The sequence below is a fragment of the Vidua chalybeata genome, chromosome 16 (assembly GCF_026979565.1).
Source record: "Vidua chalybeata isolate OUT-0048 chromosome 16, bVidCha1 merged haplotype, whole genome shotgun sequence".
In the NCBI taxonomy this organism is placed as follows: domain Eukaryota; kingdom Metazoa; phylum Chordata; class Aves; order Passeriformes; family Viduidae; genus Vidua; species Vidua chalybeata.
In genome coordinates, this window is record NC_071545.1 from 8,366,065 (window position 1) to 8,392,082 (window position 26,018).

The following is a 26,018-nucleotide window of genomic DNA, read 5'->3' on the forward strand; positions in this document are numbered from 1 at the left end:
CCACCAGCAGAGCAGGACTTGCATAAGCCTCCCTCAGCCATTGTCTACAGGGAGCAGAAGGGCCCCAGGTGCTTCCCTGGTGTTGTGGAAATAGCAGCTAGTTAATTTAGCAGTTTGATTTTTATGACACTTAGCATAACAAACACATCAAGGTCAGCCTGAAATAGTCAAAAGACATACATATTCACACCAGACACTGACATCCTTTGATAAAAGGCTGTGCATCTCCTGTGGCACTTAAAAACGAAGGAGGAAAGAGCTCGAAGAGCCCCGTTTTGTGGCTCTGATTTGCATCGGGCCGTGCTCCCGCACAGCGGGGACAGTGGGGAAGCCACGGCTGCTCTTGGCTCAGCCCAGCTGGCAGCGCTGCCCCTCTGGGCCAGCAGAAACCTCCCCCTGCATGGCTGGAGCCCCGGATGGGACTGCCTTGAGCAGCCCTGAATGCGGGGGGTTTGCTGAGGGAGGGCAGCTCAGCACAGCGTGTGCAGGGCAGCAGAGCCCCGGGCAGAGCCACGATCTGCCCTTGTGCCTTGAATTGCTTGGTCCTTCACGCTGGGAGCCAAAGGCCAGCAGCTGAAGGTCTCCTGGCTGCCAGGGGACCCTGACCCTTCTCGAGCCTGGGCGAGGGCCCTTTGCTCTCCCCTGTGCCCCCCCAGCTGAGCCCTGGCACGGCCCCAGCCCCGCTGCTCCCCACACCCCTGTGCCTCCCAAGCATCCCGGGTGGTGCTCTGGGCAGCCAGCTGCTTTGACTTAAGGCAGTTCTATGCTTTTCATTGTGTTTTTAATTTTCATTTCACCGACATTCACTCCCACGACCATGTTTTCTGGCTCCTTCCAGTTTCTGTCCTTTATTTTTACTGCTGGAGTCAGAGATGATTATCTCCAAGAAAGAGATTTCAGCTGTGTTATATTGACAGTAAGTGCTGTTTTTCCTGCTCTGTCTGATTTTCCATGCAAGATGCTTTTGGTGTAGCTTTAAGTGTTGCAAATCGTTTGCCACGTCTCCGAGTTTCCCTTCCCCTGCTGTGGAAGGAGCCAGCACTCCTGAAAGGAGGGACTGCAGCCCCTGGCAGGCCCAGAGAGCAATCTGCTCAGCCTTGCAGAAACCCCCACAATGCAGGCTGCCCTGGGGCACCCTGGCCTCCCCAGGTGGTTTCCTGGTGTCCCCAAGCACCTCTGTTTGTGTGTCCCAGGCAGGAGGGACCTTGCTGTGCCAGGGCACAGCACAGCCAGGGGATCACAGGCCAGCAGCCAGCACGTTCCAGTGCTGGTGTACAAGCTGTGACACCTCCATCCTTGACAGCACGTTCTCCAGCATGAGATGCAGATCCTCCACCCCACTGGAAAAATGCCCAGGCAGCAGGGAAGCACTGCTGGAGCCCGGGATTAAAGGCACTGATGCCACCCAAAGTCAGTATGAACTGGACCTGGCCAAGACTATCCCCCTAGACCATCAATTTCTCCACTCCAGGGGGTTTCTTGAGGTGCCACAGGAATCTCTGACAAGCATCTTCCTCCTCCTTTCAGTCAGAGGTGCCCTCCCCAGCTCTCCAGCAGCACTCTGTGTTAGCCTTGCCCACACTTCTTTCCTAGCAGCACTGTTGGGTGCTCATGCTCCAGAGCACCCATCCTCAGCTGCTTCCTCAGCACCTTTCCCAGGTCCCCAGCAGTGGAAGTCCCTCCCTGCTCTGACACACCCCTTGCACAGAGGCTGGCAGTGCCAGGAGCTCGCTCACATCTGCACTGGCACCCACAGCTGGGAGAGCAGACTGTAAGGGAAGGCACGAGCAGGAAGGCAGAGTCCCTACGTTGTCACCAGCAGCCACCAAAGCTCCAGCGAGGTCCCCTCAGCCGGTCACGCTGCCGTGCTGTGCAGCACACACTGGTGTCACTCCAGCCAAGGCAGCACCGGAGCTTTCCCTCCCTGCCAACCTGTCGGCCCCCTCTGCTGACATCAGCTGCCTGCTCCCCTCCCTGCAGCGCCTCCCACGCAGCAGAAGCCAGCAGGACTGTGCCAGCCCAGACCCTCTCAGCATCCCCCAGGCCTGGGAAATAATCTCTGTCAGGGCAGTGCAACAGAGCAAATGCTACTGAAAGTTCCTGCTGCCTCAGCATTTTTATTTTCAATCAAAGCAGCATTTTTTATTTTTTTGTAATAGTTTTTCCCCCTTTGGCATTTTCATTAAAAGACCAGCAGGAAAAAAAAATCCTCAACAATCCCAGAGTGGAAGTTATAAGCAGCCTGACACCTGGTAATGTGATATTTCAAGCTCTGGTCTGGCACTTTTATGGTATTTCTGAACCAAGCACTCAATCAAGTGGGCTTAAAACAGAAAGTTTGTTACTCCCAGGTTTTTCATCTTACATTTCAGCAATGGAAGAATACAGCACAATAAGACAGGGAACTACCTAGCAAGTAAGTACTTTTACCACAGTATAATTATTCCCCTCAACAAAAAGGCTTGTGAGATGGCTCCTGAGACAGTGCTCAGCATTCACAGCCCACCTGAGAACATCTTGGCTTCTTATTTGAAATGCCTCTTGACTTTTCTTAAGGAAAGAGGGCTCTAGCAGTCCCTTTGTCTGTCCACCCTGCTGTCTTCCCTTCCCCAAGCAGCTGTGCAATCCACCAGACACCTTCACTCAAGGCTGAAGCAAGACAGTAGAGGTCCAAGATTGTCCATATCCACTCATTCTTACATTAAAATGTATGCAGAAGAGAGGAGAAATTGCTGTCTCAAAGCAACAACGCAAAGATGACCCCCACTGAACCACTCAGGTGCCAGATTTGTCTGGAAGCTCTTGCAAGAGGACCCCTGTCCCTGTGCTGCTGGCACTGTCTGCCCGACCCAGACTCCCAGCAAAGCTTTCCCTCCCTCCTTGTTCCAGGATCCTGGGGAGGACATGGCAGCAATCGTGTCTGATGTAAGAAGAATGACTTGGAGGAAAGTCATTCACAGCCCTCACTGAACTGCTCAAGGCTTTTTAAATCACTGCAGGCCCTCACTCCCTGAGGGGGAGAAATGCCAAAGCCCGTGCAAGGAGAAGGGGCAGGGCTGCCAGACCCTGGCACAGCCAGCAGCACCCAGCACCACCCCTGCAGAGCCCCAGCACCATCCCTGCCCCAGCACCATCCCTGCAGAGCCCCAGCACCATCCCTGCCCCAGCACCATCCCTGCAGAGCCCCAGCACCATCCCTGCCCCAGCACCATCCCTGCCCCAGCAGCACACACCAGCAGGACAAGGCTAAGGTGGGCAGGCTCCCAGGAGCAGCAGGAAGGCAAAGGTAACCTGCACATTCCAGAAGGGAAGGGAAGGGAAGGGAAGGGAAGGGAAGGGAAGGGAAGGGAAGGGAAGGGAAGGGAAGGGAAGGGAAGGGAAGGGAAGGGAAGGGAAGGGAAGGGAAGGGAAGGGAAGGGAAGGGAAGGGAAGGGAAGGGAAGGGAAGGGAAGGGAAGGGAAGGGAAGGAAGGGAAGGGAAGGGAAGGGAAGGGAAGGGAGGGAAGGGAAGGGAAGGGAAGGGAAGGGAAGGGAAGGGAAGGGAAGGGAAGGAAGGGAAGGGAAGGGAAGGGAAGGGAAGGGAAGGGAAGGGAAGGGAAGGAAGGGAAGGGAAGGGAAGGGAAGGGAAGGGAAGGGAAGGGAAGGGAAGGGAAGGGAAGGGAAGGGAAGGGAAGGGAAGGGAAGGGAAGGGAAGGGAAGGGAAGGGAAGGGAAGGGAAGGGGTTTGCCCAAAGCACAGCCGTGCCTGGGCCCCTCTCTCAGTGCCACAGCAGCTGACACCACCCAAATACCAGTGCTAATTGCAGAGACAGCAGAATCATCTGCATTCTGCCCGAAACAACCCATTGTTATTTTTATGCACGCACACACAGACACAAGTAAAGAACTCTTCTCGTTTCAAGCTGTGCTATTATGCTAACTACAGAGAAATAAATATGCCACACTGTAGCTAATAAGTGTCATTCACATCAGTATTTATTCCAAACATGTTTCCCCCATCACGTCTGTTCTGCCTGGAACTGCTCATCACTAAGGAGGAGACCTTTATTTCTAGTGATTTAAGCAGACAGGAGAGAGTTAGCAATTAAAGCACACTTTTGTACAGTTTAATTCTTTTTATTTCAGCTATCAGGGAGCATTATGTGCTATCTCTGTATCTATTTCTGGAGCTACCACCTACCAGCACTGGGTTTGTCATTCAGCAGTTTGCAAGATGGGTTCTCTGGCCTGGGCCTGGGGCTGACTCCTGATGTGCCATGGGCTTGTGGCTCTCAGCCCCACATCCTGCTCCACAGGACAGGGTCTCTCTCAGGAAAATGGCCTCAGAATCATTTTTGTTCATGCTCAGATGCCTTCTTGCACTCCAGCACTTCTCTTTCAGCCATGCTGCATTAGGTGGTGGCTGCAGGTGGCTGCTGTCCCAGGAGCTGTCCCAGGAGCTGTCCCAGCCCTCCCACAGCCACACTGGGAGCTGCCAGCAGCCCAGCACAGATCCAGGCACCTCTGGCTTTTCCCTTCAGGGATTATTTCTCTGCTCATCAAAGGCTGGCAAGGACTGAATGTCATTCAAGAAAAGTATTTCAGAGCTAAAAATAGTCTCCTGATTTTTGCTTCCCTCCCAGAGCAAACACCTGCCTGCAGATGAATTCAGTGGTCCCATGCACACATCTCCTCTTTCCTCTGATGTAGCACACACTACACAAGGCTTCACATAAAACCCCAACTCCTGCTACCTGGGCCGGACTAGGATGTTAAACTGGAAATAGAACCGAGTCAGAAATCACCACCAGTCATGGGAAACAAGCAAGGCTTTGGCTTCTGCCCAAGGGGGACAGATTCATGGGCCCAGCCTGACCAGAACACAGGTCCCAGCATGAACACCACGAGGTGTGCAGTCAGCCCTGACACCCACAGCCTGCCCCAGTGAGGTAAAAATGGTTTCAGACTTGAGGAGTGCAGATGCTTAACTGAGGGGCTGATGTTGCTGCCCTAAGGAAGGAATCCCAAGGACTGAAGGAGGGCCAGAGCTAATTACCTGCCCACACAGACGTGGGGATCACGTGTGGAGGATCCTGTTATGCAAGAATACAGCTGGGCATGTTACTGCAAGTGAGGAGACAAGCATCCATGTGAATTGCAGAGAAGTAGGGAGAAAAGGAAAAAATAACCTTTAATTTCTCCCCTTTTTTTCATTCTTATGGTTAAAGGCCTGATTTGTAAAGGTACTGAAAACCTGAAGTTGTCATTGATGTTCCTGGACTTTGCTTTTTAAACTGGCACAAACAGAACAGTGGACCAAACACAAATTGAGCTCCATCCATGGAGCTGATGAGACTAAGACAGTGCCCAGAGGTGGGCTTCAGCTGCAGCTTTTCTTTAACCTCATCCATCACCTACTTTTCCCCTACTCCCAGATATAATCCGTGCCCCTTCCTGCTTACAGCCTGGTCCAGCTGAGAGCAGAGTTAACTTGCATCAGTGGAAAACAGCAAGAATGGTTGTGCCATGTTTCTTCCCCACAAATGAAGGGGCCAATCCCACTCTAATCTAGCTGGGGAGGTGAAGATAGAGGAGTGTTGAATACACGCATTTCTATCCAGGATCACATACCAAGTACTTTGGTACTTTTGCCTTTTTCATTTTTTTTTTTTTTATATTAAGGCAAGAGAGACATCTAGAGATGACAGGCAGAGGATTGCAAGCTCATGGAAAAAGAGTTTTCTGGAAAATGTGTAGCATGGTTTGTTCACAGAGTGGGAACTATAAATCAAGTGAATTAAATATGAAAAAAATCAACCCTTAGTCAATTATAGAAGTCCAAGAGGAAATAGCAATGGATTACAGAGTAGCAGGAATGCTCTCCATTTCCACGGCCCTCACACAGAATTATCCCCAATCTGTTAAAATAGCAGTCTGAAAGTTGGGGGGGAGGGGGGTCACATACCCTGCTAGAGCACCTTGTCAAAGGCAGACAATGCCACAGGAATGCATACACAACGATTAAGTGCAGCACTAGCAGATAAAAGCCTCAATAAAATTTAAGTAAACTAGACTAGGAACTTGAATCCTGCCCCAGCACAAATGTACCAACAGCATCACTGTTCCCAACTCCACCACATGCCTGATCAGATGGGCTGTCCTGAGGATCAGGATAATTACGGCCATTACTGCATTAATAATACAAGAGCAGCACGTGAGCAGAGAAAACATCAGAGGCATGAACAAGAATGGAGGCCAGCAGCCTCTGAAACACCTTGACTTCACTAGAATAGATCTCCAGACTAACTGAGGTTAAATCCACCCAGGTATTTACTGAGAGATGGATACTTAGATTAACTGGCAGTAAGACATAGCCTTGTCTTACATCTAAATTAGCTAAATAGCATTAGACAAAAGGATGAGGAGGAAAAGGTGCATTTCCACTCAAGCCACTGTCACACACCAGGCTCCTTAGCCTGCTGCAGTCTTTTGAAGATCCGCACTTACTCTCAACCCCAATATTACCTTAAACTAGGTTCAAAGCATCAAAGACAGAAAAAACTCATTGTGGACCAGAGCACAGGAATCGGGCTACTCCTCTCCTCACACGGTCTCCCTCAATCTCCAGCGATTGCAGGTGGGATGCTGCCCTCTGTTGACGCCTTCTCACGCACCAGTAAATCGGGGTTTGGATCCACAGCAGGCAGCTCGCTTGAACATCCTTCATCCTCTTCTTAAGCCACGGCATAAGGAGCAATGGCACCCCAAAACACGGATCTGACCGCACCTGAGCCTGGGCTGTACCTCGCAGGGGCATCACCAACCCTCCCCCAACTACTTCCAATTTACTCATTTTCACAACCAAATTAAGTTCTGACCCATTCTACCCCTGGGACTGGACCACGATGCTGCCACGTGGCTGTGAGCAGCGGCTGGGGCTGCAGGAGGGACAGCTCAGCACGGGCTCTGTGTGAGCTCTGTGCTGCTCCAGGGCGCCAGGCATGGAGAGAGGGCTCAGGGCTGCTGGGCAGGGCACAGAGGCGACACCATGGCCTCCACTTCAGTGTTAGACCACAGGGGAGCCAGGACAGCACCAGGGCAGAGCTGCTAACTCAGGGGCTTCCTCGGGGGACACCCACCCTGACAGGTCAGGGTGCTCTGCCCCACAGGGGACTCCTCCATCGCTGATGTTCCCTCTGCCCCACGGGTACCAAACCCCTTCTCTGAACTAACACCCACCCCTGATCACCTGCTGTAATCCACACTGCACCTTCAGCTTTGTGCCATTTCCCCTCCCCACCTCTATCAATCCTTTTCTTACCCAAAATGCTTCCACCTACAAACTGCTTGCCCAAGGCATATACAGCCCACTAAACATCACTGAGGTTAAAAAAAATACACCACTTTCAGATTTTAAACATATCTGGGAGTAAGAATTCCTGCAAACCCATTTAAAGCTGTTGTGTTGTCATGATCTCTCCTGTCAGCTCCCAAGGCCACCTTCCAAAGTTCATGGCTCTCAGCCAGCAGCCCAGGAGTAAAGCTCTCACCAGTGAGGCCCAAGCTCAGAGATCATCTCATGAACCCAAGTCAGCCATATCAGCTTCCACATGTGGTAAGCCTGGACACAGTTACTTTTGTAGATATCCTGTGGAAAAGGTGCTTCTGCTGCTGCTTCCTTTCCTCCAAGTCGTTCTTCTTACATCAGAGCTCTAATTTCCATTTAATAAGTCTATAAAAGTTGCTGGGCTGGCTTGTGGAATAAATTTACAGTTCATTCCCAACTGATCTGTCAACTGAGAACATCAGAAATTGTTACCTCAGGAGTATCTGTGGGAGTAAAGGAGACACAGCTAAGCTAGGTCAGAAAAACTACCATGTATGTCCTGTGTAAAACTGATTTAAAACACAACTGTCAAACTAGCAGGAAAATTGTCATAGTAAATTCATCTAAAGGAAGCTTTGAAACTGTCATTGGCCTTCTTCCACTAGGTATGAGAAACATGTTTTATTCTAGACTTGATAAAAACCAAGACTTTATAAAAAAGAATAGTGACATCTTGATACAATCTTCAGGGTTACTCTGAGCAAGAAGTACAAAATCTCAGGTGTCAGTGCCTGGTATTTCAGAATGAAATCCACTAAGGATAGGAAAAACCCCACCTGTCACTAAATAGCTCCATTTGACAACAAAGTGGGGGTTGAAACAGACTCTTGATTTTGTAACTACTCTAATCCAGTGTACAGACCTTCAGCTAAGCAGATTTGTTTCCAGTCGAACTGAGAACCAGTGATCCCATTTGAATGTTTTGACGCTGTCTCCAGTCCACTTTGTGACCTCAACCATCACAGCTGTGACCCAGCAGGTAAACCAGCTTTAGCCTGTGCCCCTGCTCTTCTCAGCCAGGCTCAGGTCAGGATGCTGGTGCCAGCACATGTCCTGTAAGCACTTTCAGAGCTCTGCTGGCTCTCATGTTCCTCGGGAAGCAGTCTCTGTCCAGAGTAAAAACCTTTTGCTTAACAGTATCACCTTCTCCTTTTCTCCATGAAGAGTAACAGACTGAACCAAGAGAGGTTACAGTTATTGAGTTCAGATTTTGTGCCTGAAGACTCCCTTCCATGCCAAGGTTTGTGATGAAGTATCACCTTCAAGGCAGGATGCTTCCAGCTCAAGCAACTGTACATGGTGGGCATGGGGATGTATCAGCAAGCAGGAAAACTTGGTTTCCAACTGTATCAGAATCACAGATTTCACCAGCTGGTTTAGAGTTGTTGAAACACTTGCTACGTGTCCAAAGGCTCCTTCCTGGTAAGACTCCAAGGGAAGTGAAACAAGGCAGAGCAGTTCCAGCTGTTGTTGGACAATGCAATCAGCCCAGCTTGCTGCCCATCCTCTACCAAGTTGCACTGCCATGAAACACATCTGATTTCTCTGCATCAAGGACACTGTGCTGTCATGTGCCTGCAGAAAACACCAACTCATTCAATACTAAATATTCCTTACCTGTAGGTTCAGACAACCTTATTTCATCACTCTGAAAAAGTAAAGAAATCCCAAACAGTTGTTTCTTGTGTTGCTGCACAGCAACTACTCTACCCAAAAATCTGGTGTTTCAAAACATTTTCAAAGCAGAAATTTGAAGGAAAATAATTATTCCTCCCAACCTCAGTTATTCCTTTCACTGTATGATGTGGAACAAGTTTGTGATCTGAAATCAAAACTTCAACCATTTTTATTATTCCAGAATCCCATATCCCACAACTTTTTAAACCATAAACAGGAAATACCTTCTGGCAAGGCATCTTCTATTATTGAGGCAAAAGGTGAAGCTCTAGAATCACACACGGGTAACTGCAGACACATGCACTGAACACCTGTGAGGGGAGCCCAAGCAGGACAGCTGGGATTAGCATTAGTTTAGCATTAGAGCTCCCTGCTGAGGCTCTCCTGTACAGTGACCCCAAAATGCCACTCCAGTGGTAACTTTTAGCAGTACATTATATCATTAACAGAAATAGAATTGTTACCAGGGATGGTGTGGAACCCAATCATTTGAAGTGAAGCTGGACCTCCAGCACTATTGAAGAGCTGTTACAAGCACTGCCACAGGCAGTGTTCGAAGTCATTAAAACACCGACTGGAAACACCAGAGTCCATTTGAACAATTTATTAGTATCCTCTTTTTTTACAAGTTTTAGAAAAAGAATCCCAGGATTTTGCCTCCTGTGTGTTTTCGTCTCGCCTCCTCATGGTCCATGATGCCAGCTGAGGTTGTCAGTACAATATACCTGCCAAGAGAGAGCAAATGTTCAGTTTATCTCCCTGTTCCAGGCTGCTGCAGAGCTGACAGCACCAACTTCATCTGTGCTACAAACAGCAAGGCCTGCTCCTGTAAGAACGGGCCCAGCGCAGTGAGACTGGGTCATCAACAGTGCCAAAGCAGCTCCTCTCACGAGCACAGCTCTGCAGCACACACAGGATACTGACAGACTTCTGCTCCCCAGCTATTTGCCTCTTTCCTTGCATATTCCCACTGGGCAGTCCCTGTCCAGCTGCTGGATAGATTTCTAGCCTAAGTCCACTTCAATCCTCCACAGATGCTGCTCCCCAGTGCAGGGAGGTGCCACAGTGCCAGACAGCATCTGCATCTTCAGCAGCTGTCACTGCTAATGCCAACATCTGCATTACCAACACACCTCACCCACACAGCTCCATGTCTGAGTTCTCCCAGCACTCTATAAATACTCTTAAAACTCCAAATGACAACACAGAGTAGCTACACAGGGCCAGCTGAAGCAGGAGTTACTGCTGGAGCTTTAAGAACAGAACAGAAACAGCACAGAACTGTTAATCCTTCCTCTGATGGGACAGACTGGCTGAGGCCTTGGAGACCCTTCCTGCTCTGCCATCCTGGTGCACTGGGAATTACAGCTCTCAATTCCATACACTTTGTGAAGAAAAGATACACTGCGTAACAGTAAGATTTCCTGTGTTGTGGAGGTTTGTTCAACAGAGGCTCCAAGTTCCTCATCACCTCATATCTGATTAACTTGCACACAGTCAGGACGTGTGAATTCAAGTAGTACAATTTACTTTCACTGACCTGGTAATTTACATAACTCCTTCCCCATTTAAGAACGGCCATTCATAAAGCCAAAACAAGTATGAGAAAAGTCCTACTTTCCATTAAACTGTGAAATGGTCAAACAAAGATTTTACCAAAGCCAAACAGAAACAGCTCCTTGCTTAGCAGTGCCCCTGTAAAACTGGTTTAAAAGGGTATTTATATAGAGGATGGATTTTTACACTGGAATTTAACTCCAGGCTGATCAGAGGAAAAGGTACCAGGTGAGTTTGTGAGTGTAATGTTTTTACACACAACACACATTTGACCCTCCCTCGTACTCACCCAAACTGACGGGAAGGCAGCAGGTTGTTCTGCCACTTTTCCAAATCCTTCAGCTGCACATCAAATCTGGGACTGATTACGCCACACTGTAAGAGAGGATTCCATTACAAACTGAAGAACGTTATGGATTTGCACACGTGTGAGCCCAGCTCCCTGCCTGAAGGACTTTACCAAGTGCTGTCACACACTCTGTTACCCGCAGCACGAGCGCTGTCCCCTCCCAGCCGGGACCTCACACCCCGCAACTCGGCACCCTTACTGCCTCAGCCTCACTCCCTCCTCCTCCTCACCTGAACAGCCCTAAACTGCTGCTGAAGCTACACCACCCACCTAATGCCCACACCTGGGGAAAGCAGAAAAGCATGCTGTAACATCAGCAACATTCCTGGGATTGCTTAGGGATATTCCACCTCTACCTCTAACTCTCATACACACACAAAAAAAAAAAAAAAAAGGAAAAAAAAAAAACAACCCACAAACAAAACCATGTAGATTTTAATCAGGAAGAAATTAACATGTTACTGGAATTTTTGAGGTAATTGTATTACTGACCAAGACCACCAGCAGCACTACCAGTTACCTCACTGGCTCCAGTTATCTTAACAACTATCCAACACCAAACCAGAAGCACACCTTCCTGCACTATGCACATTTTTCTGAACTAAACAACTGTTCCCTTATTGCAATGAATGACAGAAACATTATATCCATTACTCTGAAAGATCTATTTCATCCTGGAAGAGTTCAAGGAACACTACCCTCAAACCTGACCTACATCATTTTTATTACACATACATAACACTGTGTCTACTGTAATTACTGTCTTTAATGTAACTACTGCAGTAATTTGGGGGTGTCAGCATTATCTGCCTTATACCCTCTGCAATTTTCAGATGGCATATTTATTCATCATGAGGACAGCCCCCAACATATTCTGACCAAGAAATTATTTTTTATTTCTTTACTGAAGAGCCAACTCTCACTTGAAGAGCTGAACTGCAAACAGCGACGCACAGCAAGTCACCACAGAACTACACAGCTCAGTAGTTTGAGACAAAAGCATTTAAGAATTTCCAAAACACACACGAATGCCTCATATGCCCCAGGAACTTCACAGGCACCAATTAATTTAACATTCAACTTTTCCTCACTGCAAGCAAAGTCCACCTGGCAGCAGGAGAAAGATTTGTCTTCTCCACATCTGCAGCTATCAAACATCAACTGGAAACCAACTCAGCCCCTATCTCCTAAGACAAGTCTTCCAGATAGCTTAAATATCAATGAAACTGAGAAAGCACTAGGTAGCCAGAAAGCCTTTGAAGAGAGATTTCAGAAATACACAGCACTTGCAAGCAGACTTCCCTGAAAGCGCATCTTACATAGTCAGAGTTTAAAAGAAATGTAATTAGTGACCCATATCACTTTGAACCCAGACAAATTAACCACCCTTTTAACTGATAGCATCCATGCTACTCTTATTTACACAGATTCAACAAATACTACCTTCTTTACAAGCAGTTTTTTTTTAAAAATGGAGCAGACAAACATAAAATAAAGTCTCATTTAAACACTCCTTTAGAAAACTGAATTCAGGAAGACAAATCCTACCTTGTTGAGTCTGCCTGTGAGGTTGACAACAATCTTCCCAGCTCTGTGATCATCAATTATCTCGAATTCACCAATGTAACCTGCAGGAGACCAGCAGACAGAGACACAGGGAACACTTAGCTACAATAACACAACTAACTAACTATGCACCAAACTACTTCTTTTACCCCGGCAGCACCGCAGGGCAGCCGGGGGAGCAGGGCCGGGACTCACCGTGCTTCATCATCACGGTCAGGAAGCGGACGATCACTTTGGAGCACGGCCGGATGAGCACCTGGCGCTTGCCACGCTTCTCTGCATTGTTGATGCTTTTGAGAGCATCGGCCAGAACGTTCATCCGCACCATGGTGCCTGCAGGGAGGGCAGCAGTTACTGCACCGGCTCCTCGGCACAGAAGCACTGAGCAGCGCTTCTGTCAGGGCTACTTTTACATCTAAAAGATCCAACACTGACAGAAAGTTGCATTAAACCTTAAAAAGCATTCCCAAGCTAAATAAGCAAACCAAGTCACACGCTCAGCTGTGATCAAGAGTCACCACTACCGTAACACGTCAGGAAATCCAACACAGTTAAACGTGGCTTTATCAAAGCACACACACGATTTCAAAACCACCATCCAGACACCAAGCCAGCAGCGTGACATCTCCTCAGGTAAATCAGTTTGGCCTTAAAACCCAATTAACACCCAACGGCACAGTATCGATCGTGTGCAATAATTAGATCCTATGTGATGTTTTATCAAGAGATGCTGCTCGGCTCACTGATCTGCAAAAACCCTGCAGGGTGCACAAACGCAACACTTCGGAAGGGAAAGCCGGCAGCAGCTCTCAGATGCTCGCGAAAAGGAGCCTCGGAGCACGCCCAGCACGGCAGGGATGACTTGGCACTGCCACCCCTCTGACAGAGCCCGGGCGCTGCCAGCACCGTCCCCAGAGCTGTCCCTGCCCGGGCACTGGGGCAGACCCTGCGGCACACCAGGACTTCCACGGCTGAGACACCAGCCCCGCGGGAGCCAACTCCCGCCCCGGGCGAGAGCCGCCAGCCCCCCGCGCCGGGGCCGCCTCCTCTCGGGGCCCCGACCGCGCCCGCTCCCCCGCGCCCGCTACCTCCTCCCCGGCCCGGCCGCACGATCCGCACGCCTTACAGTGCACCGGCACCGCGACTGCCCCGCGCCCTGCCCGGCCCGGCTCCCCACAGCTCCGGCCCGGGCCCGGCCGCCGTTCCGGCTTCCCGCCGCGCAGCGCTCACGAGCGCGGGGCCACGGGCGGGAGGTGCCGCCCCCCACCCCGCATTCCGGGAGCTCCGGACGGCGCCAGGGGCGGTGCCGGCGGCTCAAAGCGGGCCGGGCGGGTAGCGCGGTGCCTGCTGCCCGCGGCAGCGCGGGCGGGGCGGGCGCGGGGCGCGGATGGCGGCGGGACGGGGCGGATGCGGCGCGCCCGCGGCCCCGGCCCCACTCACCGAGAGCGCGATGGCGGAAAAGGAAGAGCCCGGGCCGCGCGGGGCGATGGGAGGGCCAGCGGCGGGCGGAGATATCGCGAGACTTCGCCTCCTTAACTTGGCCCTTCCCATTGGCCTAGGCCGCGCGCCGCACTTCCGGAGCGACACCACCGCCCGGCTGCCATGGGAACGGGGACGCTTCGCGCGCGTACGGCGGGACGCGAGGGACAAAAAGCTAGAGCGCCAAGCTGAGTTCCCAGCTCGGGACGGCGGAGCGGGGACGCGGGGACACCGCGGCACCGGGGACACCGCGGCACCGGGGACACCGCGGCACCGGGGACACCGCGGCACCGGGCTGCGGTGAGCACAGCCCCGGCTGATGCATGGGCCGGTGTGTACTGAGCTCGCACCCCCAAGGGGCACACGGCGCTCGGCCGTGCAGCAGACGGGCAGCACCTTAGCCGGTGTCAGTGCGCTCCCGCTCCCGGGAACACAGCTCGGGACACGGCGCCGTGTCACACTCGGCCGCACACACCCAGGATCTCTCCCCCCGACAGGCTGTGCCACTCAGCACGGCACTGCCTCAACCCTTCCCAGATCTCCTGCCACACTGAAAAGTGCATGGACATCCTTCTCTGTACACTGACGAGGAGCAAGGCTTCAAGTAGATTCTCTTTAGTCTGTATTTACCTATTCAATAGTTACAATAGACACTGAAGAGAGTTCATTTAAAACAGTAAACTTTTTAAAACATTAACACAGGTTTCAGCTTTTTAAAGAAAAACAGTTCAGTTTTAAAAAAGGAGGGAGAGATCATAGAAAAGCACAAACAATTCAGGCTTATTTACAGAGTCAAACAGCATATTCAGAGTGATTTTGTATACAGACAAACATTCATAAAACCAAACGTGCTACAAGGCTCCATGACAACAGCAGTTTCCAGAACAATCAGCTCTTAAGGTTACACACACCTTCACTCATTTTCTACAGTCTCAGTGCAATGAGTTTACACTACAGCTAAATAACTGACCTACAAATTTATATATTCCAGACCCCTACTCCACACATTCTCAGGTACACACAGCCAGAAGAAGCAAACAGGTTCAGTGAGACAATGGAACCTTCTCCCCCATTTTGGATGTGCACCCTCAGCCATGGCCATTCTCAGTCTGCTAATTGTCCTCCTGCCACAAAGATCAGTAGTAACAAGCCTCCAAGAAGCATCAGCCTTCAGAACTGCCTCTCACACTTGCTGTAGCCACAATTAATGATCAGCTAATCTAACACAGTTACAGAAATACTATCAGGCATTACAGCTCTGCTGTTGGGGTAGTTATGCCCAGGGTCTGTTTGATGAAGACACTTAACAAGCTCCACACATCAAAGAAGAAGATGCCTCAGACAGGATCAGCTCCAGGCTGCAGAACCCTACTCAGCACAGCAAAAGACAAACCCACAGCAGCTGCTGGAATGACTTTTTCACTTCATCAGGGAGCCAATTAAAAAAAAAAAAAGTCAGTGAGCAATACAACTTCTATTTTCTTAATTATACATTAATTCTCAAAACTGTTCCCAAGAAAACCTTCTACTAGAGTGAACAGCAGTTAAGTCTTCATTCATTTTTCTTTTCCTTGTGCTTGAGAAGTTTGTTGATCTCCCTTTTCGCCATTCCAATGTACTTTGTGATGATCCCATGTTGGTTTAGTCCAGGAAACAGTAACAAGAAGCTTACTAAAAAGGAGAAGGAGGAAAAAAAAAGAATACTTAACAAGCTGCTGTCACTCTGCAATTCTTTGCTTCCCTTAAGTCCCATTAATTGCTTGAAAAGAGATGAACACAACCCTGCAACGAAAACACCCCACCACACTTAACCAAAAAATTACTCCTGCCAGTCTCAATCCATTTCAGGCAGCTAACAGAAGAGTTCCTTGTGTTCTGCATGCCCACACTTACCAATAAGATAGGTCAGAAAGAGGTTGTGAACTTGCTGTCCAATCCAGGCAACCACAGCAAGAGTGAAGAGCATGGTCATGAAGTACTGAAAGTGAAAAGGGAAGAGTTACCACGGAGATGTTGGGTATTCTCCCTTCCCTTCAGTATTTGGCAGAACTTCAACATTTCAAACTAATGTGAACTTTTCTGGCTCTTCCCCATGTGATACCTATGCACAGGCATGTTAAAATTGAGGTTACAGGATCTCAATTTGTAATTGTCTATTCTCTCTTATTTTCAGACCATCAGCTGCACAGGGTGCACGTTCTTTTTTGCCCAGATCCCTTGCCTATCCCTTAGTGCCAGACTGTGCCATCCCCAAAGCTGTTCTTGGGACAGTGGCTCAGTAGCTCATGTACCAGCTGACACACTACTAAAGATCCAGTTTTTTGGACAGTTTGTGCACACTGGAAACAACTTGTTCCCAAAATATTACCTATCCACAGAAATCCAGTCTTCCTTTATCTTATTATCAAGGGTATGCTCCTAAACCACACAGAACTGCAAGTTTTTAAGTTTTGTATCCTACCACTCCAGGTCTGAAAAAATGTGTGACCAGTATCAAGTCACAGCCAGAAGTGCCAGTTGTTGGTCTGGAATACCATTCAGGCATGTGCCTTGCTAAAATACTTCAGACAAAGCTAAATCAGACAAGATCTGAAGACAATAGAGATTAATTCCTGGAACTCGATACCATTTTAGGCTTCTCCTCCTTCAGAGTGAAGAGGCGCTTCCACCAGCCAACAATCCGGCGACGAGATTTCACCAAATTGCTGCAAATCTCATGGAATCTTTGCTGCTGTTCCGTGGTCCTTTTAATAAAGGGAGGGAAAAAAGCCAGAAATAAGAACTCAAGATTTAATTTATTTTTTTTTTAAATCTCCCATGGCATTTTTCCAGCAATAAAAATGTACCCAGTGCTTATCCCAGCATTTGCTTTGCTTAGCTGGATACCTTATTGAGCACTGTAAGGAAGTGCCCGTGTAATTTTCCTGTGTGCTGACTCTGTTACATTTACTCCCCAAGAGCAACCACATCCAAACCAAAGACTACTGACCCTAATCTGATACCAGTGTGATACACACAAATAATCCACAATGACATAAGACTAATGACTAATTTATCCATTAGTCATCCTAAAGAAGATACACTAAAATTCACCTTTAACTCAAAATTTTGCTCAAAAAAGGTTCTTCAAGTTACTGCTTTTATACAAGACTTGCCTTTTTTCAAATCTGTTTCAATCAATCACATTCTTACTCTTTTTTCATCACATTTACTACTGTCTCTTTCCAAACATACAATCAGCACTCTTCCACATAATTTTACTTCTTAGAATCTATTATCCATTAATTACTAAAAACTAGTCTAGCAGAACTAATTACCATGCTTGATGGAGAGTAAACAATGTGCCTACTTCTTAAAAAAATCTGATTTTTCCAGAAGAAAAGGAAGGATAAAGGTATGTTGTAGTAGTAGTTATCTTCCAGAAAAAGAATGAAGAACAGTTGCTACTGTCCTCAGTTCATGTATTGTAGAGATTGCTGATTTCTCACTACAATGACTCTACAAAGTAACTATTTGATATCCACAAATCAGATACCCATTTTGATAAAGATCATAATTACACTCAAGAAACTGTTTCGATTGAAGCTTTCCTCACCACTTATTAGAGCCAAAGATTCGAGGAGCAAGAGCAGGAACCAAGTAATCAGCCAAACAGAGGAACATAACCAAACAGGAGACACCTGAGAGAACTGATGGGTCCAAATAGTAGATCATCCTGCAGAAAGAAGAGAAATTATTTCTGAGTGCCCAAACTGCTCAATACTAGACATGCTTGGTCACTTCTTCAGACTGGCTCGGGGCTTCCAATAGCAGACCTACTCTCTTGCCTAACCTCAAACAAAATCACAAAAATGCCTTTTTCTCTTAATATACCAGATAAGAATATGCTACAAGCAAACAAGATACAAAGTTCAGTAGAAATAAAAATTCATCATTATTATTCTCTCAGAAATTGACCAACAGTGAAATTAACACTGACTGAGGGATGATGATGAGTGAGTGAACATATGAAATAACCAGGTAGAGCAAAAGCTCTAATTTTGTTGCTCAAGTCACAGAACTCAGATCCACTAGAGGTTGTCATTTGCTCTGTCTCCCCTAGGAGAGCCAGCCAAACCTGTTCTGGACAAGAGGCCATCAATCTCCACTTAAAGCAGTGCTGCATTTTCCATATTCAGTCTGCCATCACTCAAACACAGCAGAAGGGCAAGTGGATAAGAACCAGCTGATCTCCAAAGTGTCTAATAACATCCAGCTGGGCCCTGTGTTATTCAACTGTACTTCACAGAACTTCCTGAAAACTGAAACAGTAAAAGCAAATAAATGACCCAGTCCACAGTGGGGCTGTTCTGTACATCTGCGGAGTGCTACTCTGCTGGGTGTTCAGGTCATTTTGTTGAGTTCAGAACCTGAAGCAGTTCTGCATTTCCACAAAGTATTATTCAGCACAAGATTTTCCCTGCTATAATCACAGAATTTATAACAGAATACCCTCAACTTCACACAATTGCTTCTTTTAAAGGTTACTTTTCAGTTTCCATTTGATTTCCACCTTCCTCATCTCCCCTAAAAGCAAAAAACTTTATATTAGCCAAAATACCAGTTACCCCTGGCTCACCTGGTTCAACATTTATTTTTGTAATTTCTCTCCTTATTGCAGGAACAGTTACAACGGGCAAACTGCAGAGCTGGCACAAGCAGCTGTCTGTGCAAGGCAGTCAGGTCTTTTTTACTACCACGTTACATAAGGGCACATCCAAGTGCCTCCAGCACCTCCAATCAGACAGGCAACATCCTTCCACCCTGCTGACTGGAAGTTACCTGCAGTCTTCCCTTTTCCCCTTTCTCAAAAGACATGACAGAATATTAGAAAACTCTAGTTGTGCAAAAATAGCAGAACTTATCCTAAACCCACAGCAAAGAGGCAGAAAAGGCTATTTTGCCCTATGGAAACAAGCCTTCCCTAAGGATATTGCTGGTGGTGTGGGGGGGGAAGCCAAAGCAGATCATGAGACCTGACTAAGAAGCAGGGTACAAAGAAAGAGGGCAGAACATGAATGCACCACTGAAAAACATTCAGCTGAGCACAATAAAAACCCCAGCAGCTACTGTTGGTAAACAGCTTTTGCAGAAACCATTCTGAGCAGGATGTGAATCACGTTACTTCCTGCTTTCATCACTTCTGTTTTTAATTTCCAACAAAGTTCACACATTTTAAGAAAAAGAACCTAGAGTAAAAGCCTTTCTATTAGACTTCTCCAGGTGTCCAACTAATTTTCTTAATAGGTTTGGTACCAGCTGTGAAGATGCCATGATGCTGCAGGCTCCCTCCAGAAGGCACTTACAGGAAGGAAAAGGAAACAACACTCATCAGTGCCAGAGGAAACCAGGCTCGCTCCCAGCGAAGAACTTTATCGGTCATCAAAATCACTTCTCCCCATCCTTGCAAGTGCTCTTCCAAGCTTGCAGTTTCAGAAGCCTATACAAAAAGAGAAGAAAACACCTTTAACTAACCAGAGTATCAAATTAATTCCCACACTGAAGTAGCTAAAAAAAACCCCAGTGAAATAATTAAAGATCCCAGCCACAAATCTTTCTGAGTAATTAAATTAGTAATAATATTGTGAGTTTTGTATTAAGTTATGACACTTTAGCAGTGCTGCCTTTAAGCAGTCAAGATCCTAGCAGCATGTATAGGCCAAACAATACCTCCTCCCAGATTTGCCAAGGTGTTTTCCTCTAATCTCCCATTTACCACACCCCATCCCCCCAGATTAGTAGAAAGTCAGGTTTTAAAGCCTCTCAAGTTTTCAGTGTCAATGACTGAAAAACTGTAATATGAGAAGTGTTTAAAAATGAATGTATTTTCCAAGACAACTCTAGCACATTAAATTGAAGCTTTCTAGCTGCTGTCCAATGCCAGTTTATTATGAAGAAGATGGATAAAGACTCAGAATCCACAATAAAGTTATCCAACTGATCACATCTGGACAGCAAGTTTTCCCACAAGCTGCCCAAGACAGCCTTTCAACTCCACTTCCTACATTCCTCCCTACAGCTCTCCTGCAAGGAGGCCCCACTTGTGCTGCCATCAGCTTGTTAAGCAGTTCACCTGAGGTGTTCCACACTTAACAGAGCTTAACGGTCTCCCCTTAGTGGGAGATAGCATCTCAGAGATTACAAAATTCAGGTAAACCGTACACAGAACCGACTGCTGCCCGAGCAGTAAGAGGAGGAAAGTCATGAAGATATGCACGTCTGCCATGCAGAAGTAACAGAACAGGTTTCACTCTCAGCCGTGTGCTACTCTTAATTCCAGTAAGAACTCCAACGCCACTAGAATAACAAGCACAACACAGCTCGTGGACTTCCTACAAACTCTGGAGCCTCCCTCCAAGCTCTGAGCTCCTGGAGCTGTTCCCTGTGCCCAGCCTGGGTGTGCAGCACCGCAGCCCCCAAACGCGCCCAGCCTCTGCCCCGTCACAGGTTTTTACAGCGAGTTTCCCATTTCCCACGGCAGACGCTCACCAATTCAGGCATAACTGTGTATATATATATATATATATGTATATATATATATATATATGTGTGTGTGTGTGTGTATATATATAGCCTTGTGTTTATTTAACTATTCAAGCATATCTTGGCACGTTCAGTTAAGCTGAATCACCAACGCCTGCCGCTCTCCCGTATCGCTGCGGCGCTCGGTCCCGCAGCGGGAGGCTGCACACACACAAACAGACACACACGAACTCTGAGGCTGACACAAACAGACAGACAGAGTCGGGACAACCGCCGCCGATCACGTAACGCCAAGCGCCGCTGGGGCTCCAGCCCGCGAGCAGCAGCGCAGCCGCCGCTCCCACGCCCCGGGCCTGCACCGCAGCAGCCGCCCCACGCCCGGCCCTGCGCCCATCCCACACCGAACCCCCAGCACCGAACCGCGTCACACAGCGCGGGGCCGAGCGGCCCCCGCCAGACACCGCTGCGGGTAGGACAGAGCAGAGCAGAGCAGAGCAGAGCAGAGCGAGGGCGCGCCTGGCTCCGCCGCCCCCAGCAGGCTCGAGCGGCCGCCCGCCCTCACCAGCTGGTAGACGCTGTTGTTGTCCCCCTCCGCCATCTTGCGCCGCTCCCGCACCGCCGGCCACGCCCTCCCTCACCACGCCGCGCCGCCGCCTTTTATAGCCTCCGCGGGCCGCCTGAGCGCCGTGATTGGTCAGCCCCGGCGCCCCGCCGGCCGCCGGTTGGCTGCTGGGATTCGAACCGCGCGGGGCGTGCGCGCGCCCCCCTCGCGCGCCGCAGTGCGGCTGAGGCGGCGGCGGGGAGCGGCGGGGAGCGGGCGCGGCTGCGGGAGGGGCGGCGGGCCCCGCAAAAAGGGACAGCATGAGCTGGGCTGGGAAAGACCTGGGTCCAGCCTGCGACCGAACACCGCCACGCACTGAGTGACACACATCGGATCCTGCCTTAAAACACCTCCAGGGACGTTGACTACCACCTCCGTGTGCCGCTCGTCCCAATATATAATCACTCTGCGAAGAAATTCTTAATGTCCGACCTAAACCTCCCCAGCCCAGCTTAAGATTCTGTCCCCTTGTCCTGTCCCTTGTTTCCTGGGAGCAGAGCCCGACGCCCAGCCGGCTCCAGCCCCTTTGAGCAGCTTCCTGAGGTCACCCCCCTGTGTCCCCAGTAAACACGCTGGGCTCCCTCAGCTGCTGCTCCTCCAGCCGCGCTCCAGCCCCTTCCCCAGCCCCCTGCCCCGCTGTGAACCCGCTCCAGCCCCTTCCCCAGCCCCCTGCCCCGCTGTGAACCCGCTCCAGCCCCTTCCCCAGCCCCCTGCCCTGCTCCGAACCCGCTCCAGCCCCTTCCCCAGCCCCCTGCCCCGCTGTGAACCCGCTCCAGCCCCTTCCCCAGCCCCCTGCCCTGCTCCGAACCCGCTCCAGCCCCTCAGTGTCCGTTCTGAACTGGCCACACCACCCGAGCTGTGCCCTCAGCAGTGCCCAGCCCCGGGCCATTCTGTTGGTAACATCAAAGCCCAGCAAGGTGTTTTATTTCCTTCAGAACTCGTGGCAGCATGGGAATAAATACAGGAGAAAGGCACTGGGATATAAATATTGTTTCTGACTCAGCTTTCTAAATGCTTCAGGCACGTGGGTAAATGAGCGTTATCACCGTGCCCAGGATGCCACACAAGGCTATAATGAAAGCAAAGAAAACATCTCGGGCACCAAAACTTCTCTGGCACCAGCTTGATGGAGACAAAAAGTACTAAGGACAATGTAAAAGCAAACATATGTCTATCCTGAATGGTTTGGTCTTTCACAGGGTGCTTCTCACTCACCCTAGAACATACATAAAGAACAGATGCCATACTGAATAATTTTCAAATTCATTCACATGCCACTAAAAGCTTCGTGTAATATTTTACACTTATAAATGGTGGAGTTCACTCCCAAAATCTGTAATTTTACCACAGCAAAGCTCACACAAAAGGTGATTTCATAAGGAAGTGATGATGCCAGCAATAATTTTATTAGTCTTTTAAAAGAGTATGGAGCCATACAGAGGCATGACCTCACAGCAACCTTCCAGTGTCTGAAGGGGGTCTACAAGGACAGGGATTCTTCATCAGGAACTGTAGTGACAGGACAAGGAGTAAAGGGTACAAACTGAAAGAGGAGAAATTTGGGTTAGATATTAGGAGGAAATTCTTTACTAAGGGTGGTGAGAACAGGTTTGCCTGGGGAGATTCAATGCTGGGAGATGTCCCTGCCCATGGCAGGGGTGTTGGGACTAGATGGTGTTTAAGGTCCATTCCAACCCCTCACCATTGTGTGATTCTATGATGCAGTTCAGTTTCTGCAGATACTTGCAGTGCCCTGCAGTAACACTGCTCTGGCTAGGAGATACCATCAGCCAGCTCCTGGTTTCATCCGTTTATGTGATTCTCACCACAAAAAACTCAAGCACTTACCAACGGAACAAGCAGGCATTGCCATCATCTCCAGCCAGTTTTTCAAACACCAACTCCCCAGTCAGGTGCCCTTGCAGCTTTTCTTCATCCCTGAGGGCCCGTGGAGATGCTTTTCCCTCCTATTACGTGTTGCTCCATACCTCAGAGGGGCCACTGCACTGCAGAACACAGCACAGGTGTTCTGTGGCCCTGCCACCTGCCCACCCCTCCCTCGCTGAGCAGCCAGGCCAAGTGAGGCACCACGTCAAATTAAAAAATGTACAGGTACTCACAGATTCCATTGTTAAAATCTCAGCCATGGTGCATTCATGGAAAATTCACTGTTAAAATCTCAGCCATGGTGCATTCATGGAAAATTCACTGTTAAAATCTCAGCCATGGTACAGGAGGCAGAGGATCAGCAGTAGCTCGGTACCTCCTGCACCTTACCTGAGCTACACCCAACTCTTTTGCTTGCCTCAATACATGGCACAGACCATGCTGCAATGGGATCAATTCTTCCTGCACCAAGATTCTCTCCTAGCAGGTGCACAGAAAATTAAATCCCCAAGCTGGCTTCAAAGCACCTTTAAAAGGGGCAGTGCAATTGCTCTGTGCACTTAGAATAGGCACACTAAGTTTACATGTCAAGCCTCCACCCTTTCAGCATACTTAATACACTTTTATTATGCTATTAATAAAAAAATAGCCTGATGAATGGCAGAATTGCTCTAATCAGCTATGCATTTATGTACACAGCAGTAGTTTGTAGCTAATATCTGTAATTTCTGTGAAATTCTTTAGCTAAAATGTTAACAAACTGCTAATTTTAGGAAAAGCTTGACCAAAAAAAAAAAAAAAAAAAGGGAAAAATAAAGCAAAGAAACCTTTGAAGTACTTGTGTACATTAAAACAGAATAGCTAATGTACCAGGCACAGAACATATTGATGAATAATTGAAGTAAATTAACCTTAAAGACTACAGTACTTAGAAAAACAGAGCTTCAGCTTGGGGGACTTGAGTCTTTTACAGACATTTGAAAACCTAAAAAAAAAACCATTATTCTATTTAAATAGGATAATCCTTGAGGGCAAAACCAATTGTTGCAAAGCAAAACCAGACCATGAAGTCCCTACAAAGTACAAAACTAATTTCTGTTAACTGTATAGACCTGCTGCATTTTCCGTTTGTTGTATTGACCATGCCATTATCCTACCAAAATAATTTAGGACACCACTAATGACTTCAGTTTACCACATCCCAGCAACCCATTTGGCAGAGCCATGCTCACATCCAGGCTTTCCAAAAGGAGAGAATGAAGAGAGGCAAACGAGCAACTCTATTTTCAAAGGGCATCTCAACCACGAGCCTACAGAATTGTGAGGGGGTAACAAAACTGCTGAACAGATGTGAGAAATCACTTTATAGCATGGTCCCTTGGTTAACATTTACTGCAGGTAAGCAGCAGGCAAAAAACTGCCCTCAGCTGAACTGTTTGACTTCTATAGCTTCAGCTGGTTTGTATGTAGAGAGGTGATTCTAGACCTACATTATTCTAGGTGTGCCTCACTGCAGAGAAAATAAACACCAGTTCTACTGAAAATAAAGTACCCTTATGTCTTTGTAAGAAGCATCTTTTAAGAGAATGTAGCTAATGCAGTCTTATTTACTATGCAGGATGTGTGAGCAGAACCTGAATTTTAGGGTTCATCAAGACTGTGCCAACTTCCCATAGCGTCAACATTTCCATGAAAAATGTGTCAGCACACAAGTCAACAGTGACAGTCTCACCAACTCCTGCACATCTGAGCTGTCTCCTTTGCATTAGTTATGCAAATGTAAGTCTCTGGAGAATCCTGCTCTAATTTGGGGTTTGGTTTGTATTTGTTTGTTATCAGGCACTTTATTCTTCCCTGTAATTTTCACAACCATACAGTGTTGCGTAGAAAAAAATTAAAAACACATATTCTTTTTTATTTTTTAAAACTTTATTAAATTATGCAGTAAGAACCCATCTCCACACAAGTGTTTCATTTCTGGATGGCAGAGGTATAATACATGAGCCACAGGTGAGTGCATTACCCTCCCTTCCCCCCAGCTTCCAAGAAACAAAACAGCAGGTACAACACACTCCTGTCACTACACTTCTCCAACAGATTGTTCATAAGGTTATTTTTAACTGGAGAAAAATGAAAAGGACCAACAGTGTCAAGTGTCCTGTTCTGCATATGAATGTTCTTCACTGCAACATTCCAACAGCTTTTCCTGCGACGTGCGTGGCAGAGGGTCAGGGAGCAGTGGCAGTGGAATGCGTTTGCATGGGTGCTGTTAGATGCAAAGCCTGTGACTTCCCTAGAGGTAATCAGGCAATCAGAGTGCAAGGAAGGCCATATGACTGTCGAAAACTGTTACACTTCAAAGTGCATGTCCACAAAAAGTTGGCAACAGAGGAGAAAGTGAATTCTAAGACCTACTGCGGAGGCAGAGCAGTCAGCATAGTGCAAATACTGAAAGGAACAGAAGTTTGCTGGCATTATCCAAAAACCACCAGCCAAGCTTCCTACTCAGATGAACTGCTGCAAACCCTTTCAATTAAATTAATTTCATGCCAGCAGTGGGCTTGGCTCAAATCTTTTAATACTTGGATTTTGACTGAAAAAATGCTGTATTGGAAGTGTGGTTTTACTCTGAAAAGTGACTAAAATGGCATTAAGGATCTTCCCACATTTTTCAGCAACTCTGCATAATGAATTCACCAAGTTTACAGAAGAGAAACTTTTTATATAGATCTACAACAAATTTATCTGCGTTCAGAATGCCAGGGTGCATTTCTGCTTTAGCTATCAGCACCTTTACAGTTCTGGAGTTGTAGCTGAATTCTGTGGGGTTTGTTTGCTCTAAGAAAATGAAGTTGCCTTTTCCTAAAGGTGTCCTACTTAAAAAATGAAGCAAGAAGTCTTTTGGACAACCAGCAGACAAGCAGGACCTTGATCCAAGGAAGATGATGCCATTTTTAGAGAGACTTTTCTGACCATAATCACACTTTGAGAACTGATTAAAAAAAAAAACCTTGGT

At 48.0% G+C, this 26,018-nt stretch overlaps 2 protein-coding genes across 3 annotated transcripts; both read right to left on the bottom strand.

Annotated features, from left to right (window-relative positions):
* Positions 1-9,630: 9,630 nt before the first annotated feature.
* RPS15A (ribosomal protein S15a) lies at positions 9,631-14,037 on the bottom strand. The gene is made up of 5 exons (XM_053957495.1): positions 13,954-14,037; positions 12,709-12,846; positions 12,496-12,575; positions 10,888-10,973; positions 9,631-9,766 (listed from the first exon to the last, which is right to left on the bottom strand). Exons 2-5 carry the CDS (start codon positions 12,839-12,841, stop codon positions 9,673-9,675), a joined length of 393 nt encoding a protein of 130 aa, XP_053813470.1. The 5' UTR covers positions 12,842-12,846; positions 13,954-14,037; the 3' UTR covers positions 9,631-9,672.
* A 560-nt stretch (positions 14,038-14,597) lies between these two features.
* Positions 14,598-21,179, bottom strand: ARL6IP1 (ADP ribosylation factor like GTPase 6 interacting protein 1). 2 transcript variants are annotated; one of them, XM_053957493.1, is made up of 6 exons: positions 21,077-21,179; positions 19,338-19,471; positions 17,591-17,707; positions 16,619-16,736; positions 15,886-15,970; positions 14,598-15,663 (listed from the first exon to the last, which is right to left on the bottom strand). In XM_053957493.1, the coding sequence occupies exons 1-6, from the start codon at positions 21,110-21,112 to the stop codon at positions 15,545-15,547; spliced, it is 609 nt and encodes a 202-aa protein (XP_053813468.1). In that variant the 5' UTR covers positions 21,113-21,179; the 3' UTR covers positions 14,598-15,544. The 2 variants fall into 2 exon arrangements, with proteins under 2 accessions (XP_053813468.1, XP_053813467.1); XM_053957492.1 differs by having other exon boundaries at positions 17,588-17,707.
* Between the last annotated feature and the right edge of the window lie 4,839 nt (positions 21,180-26,018).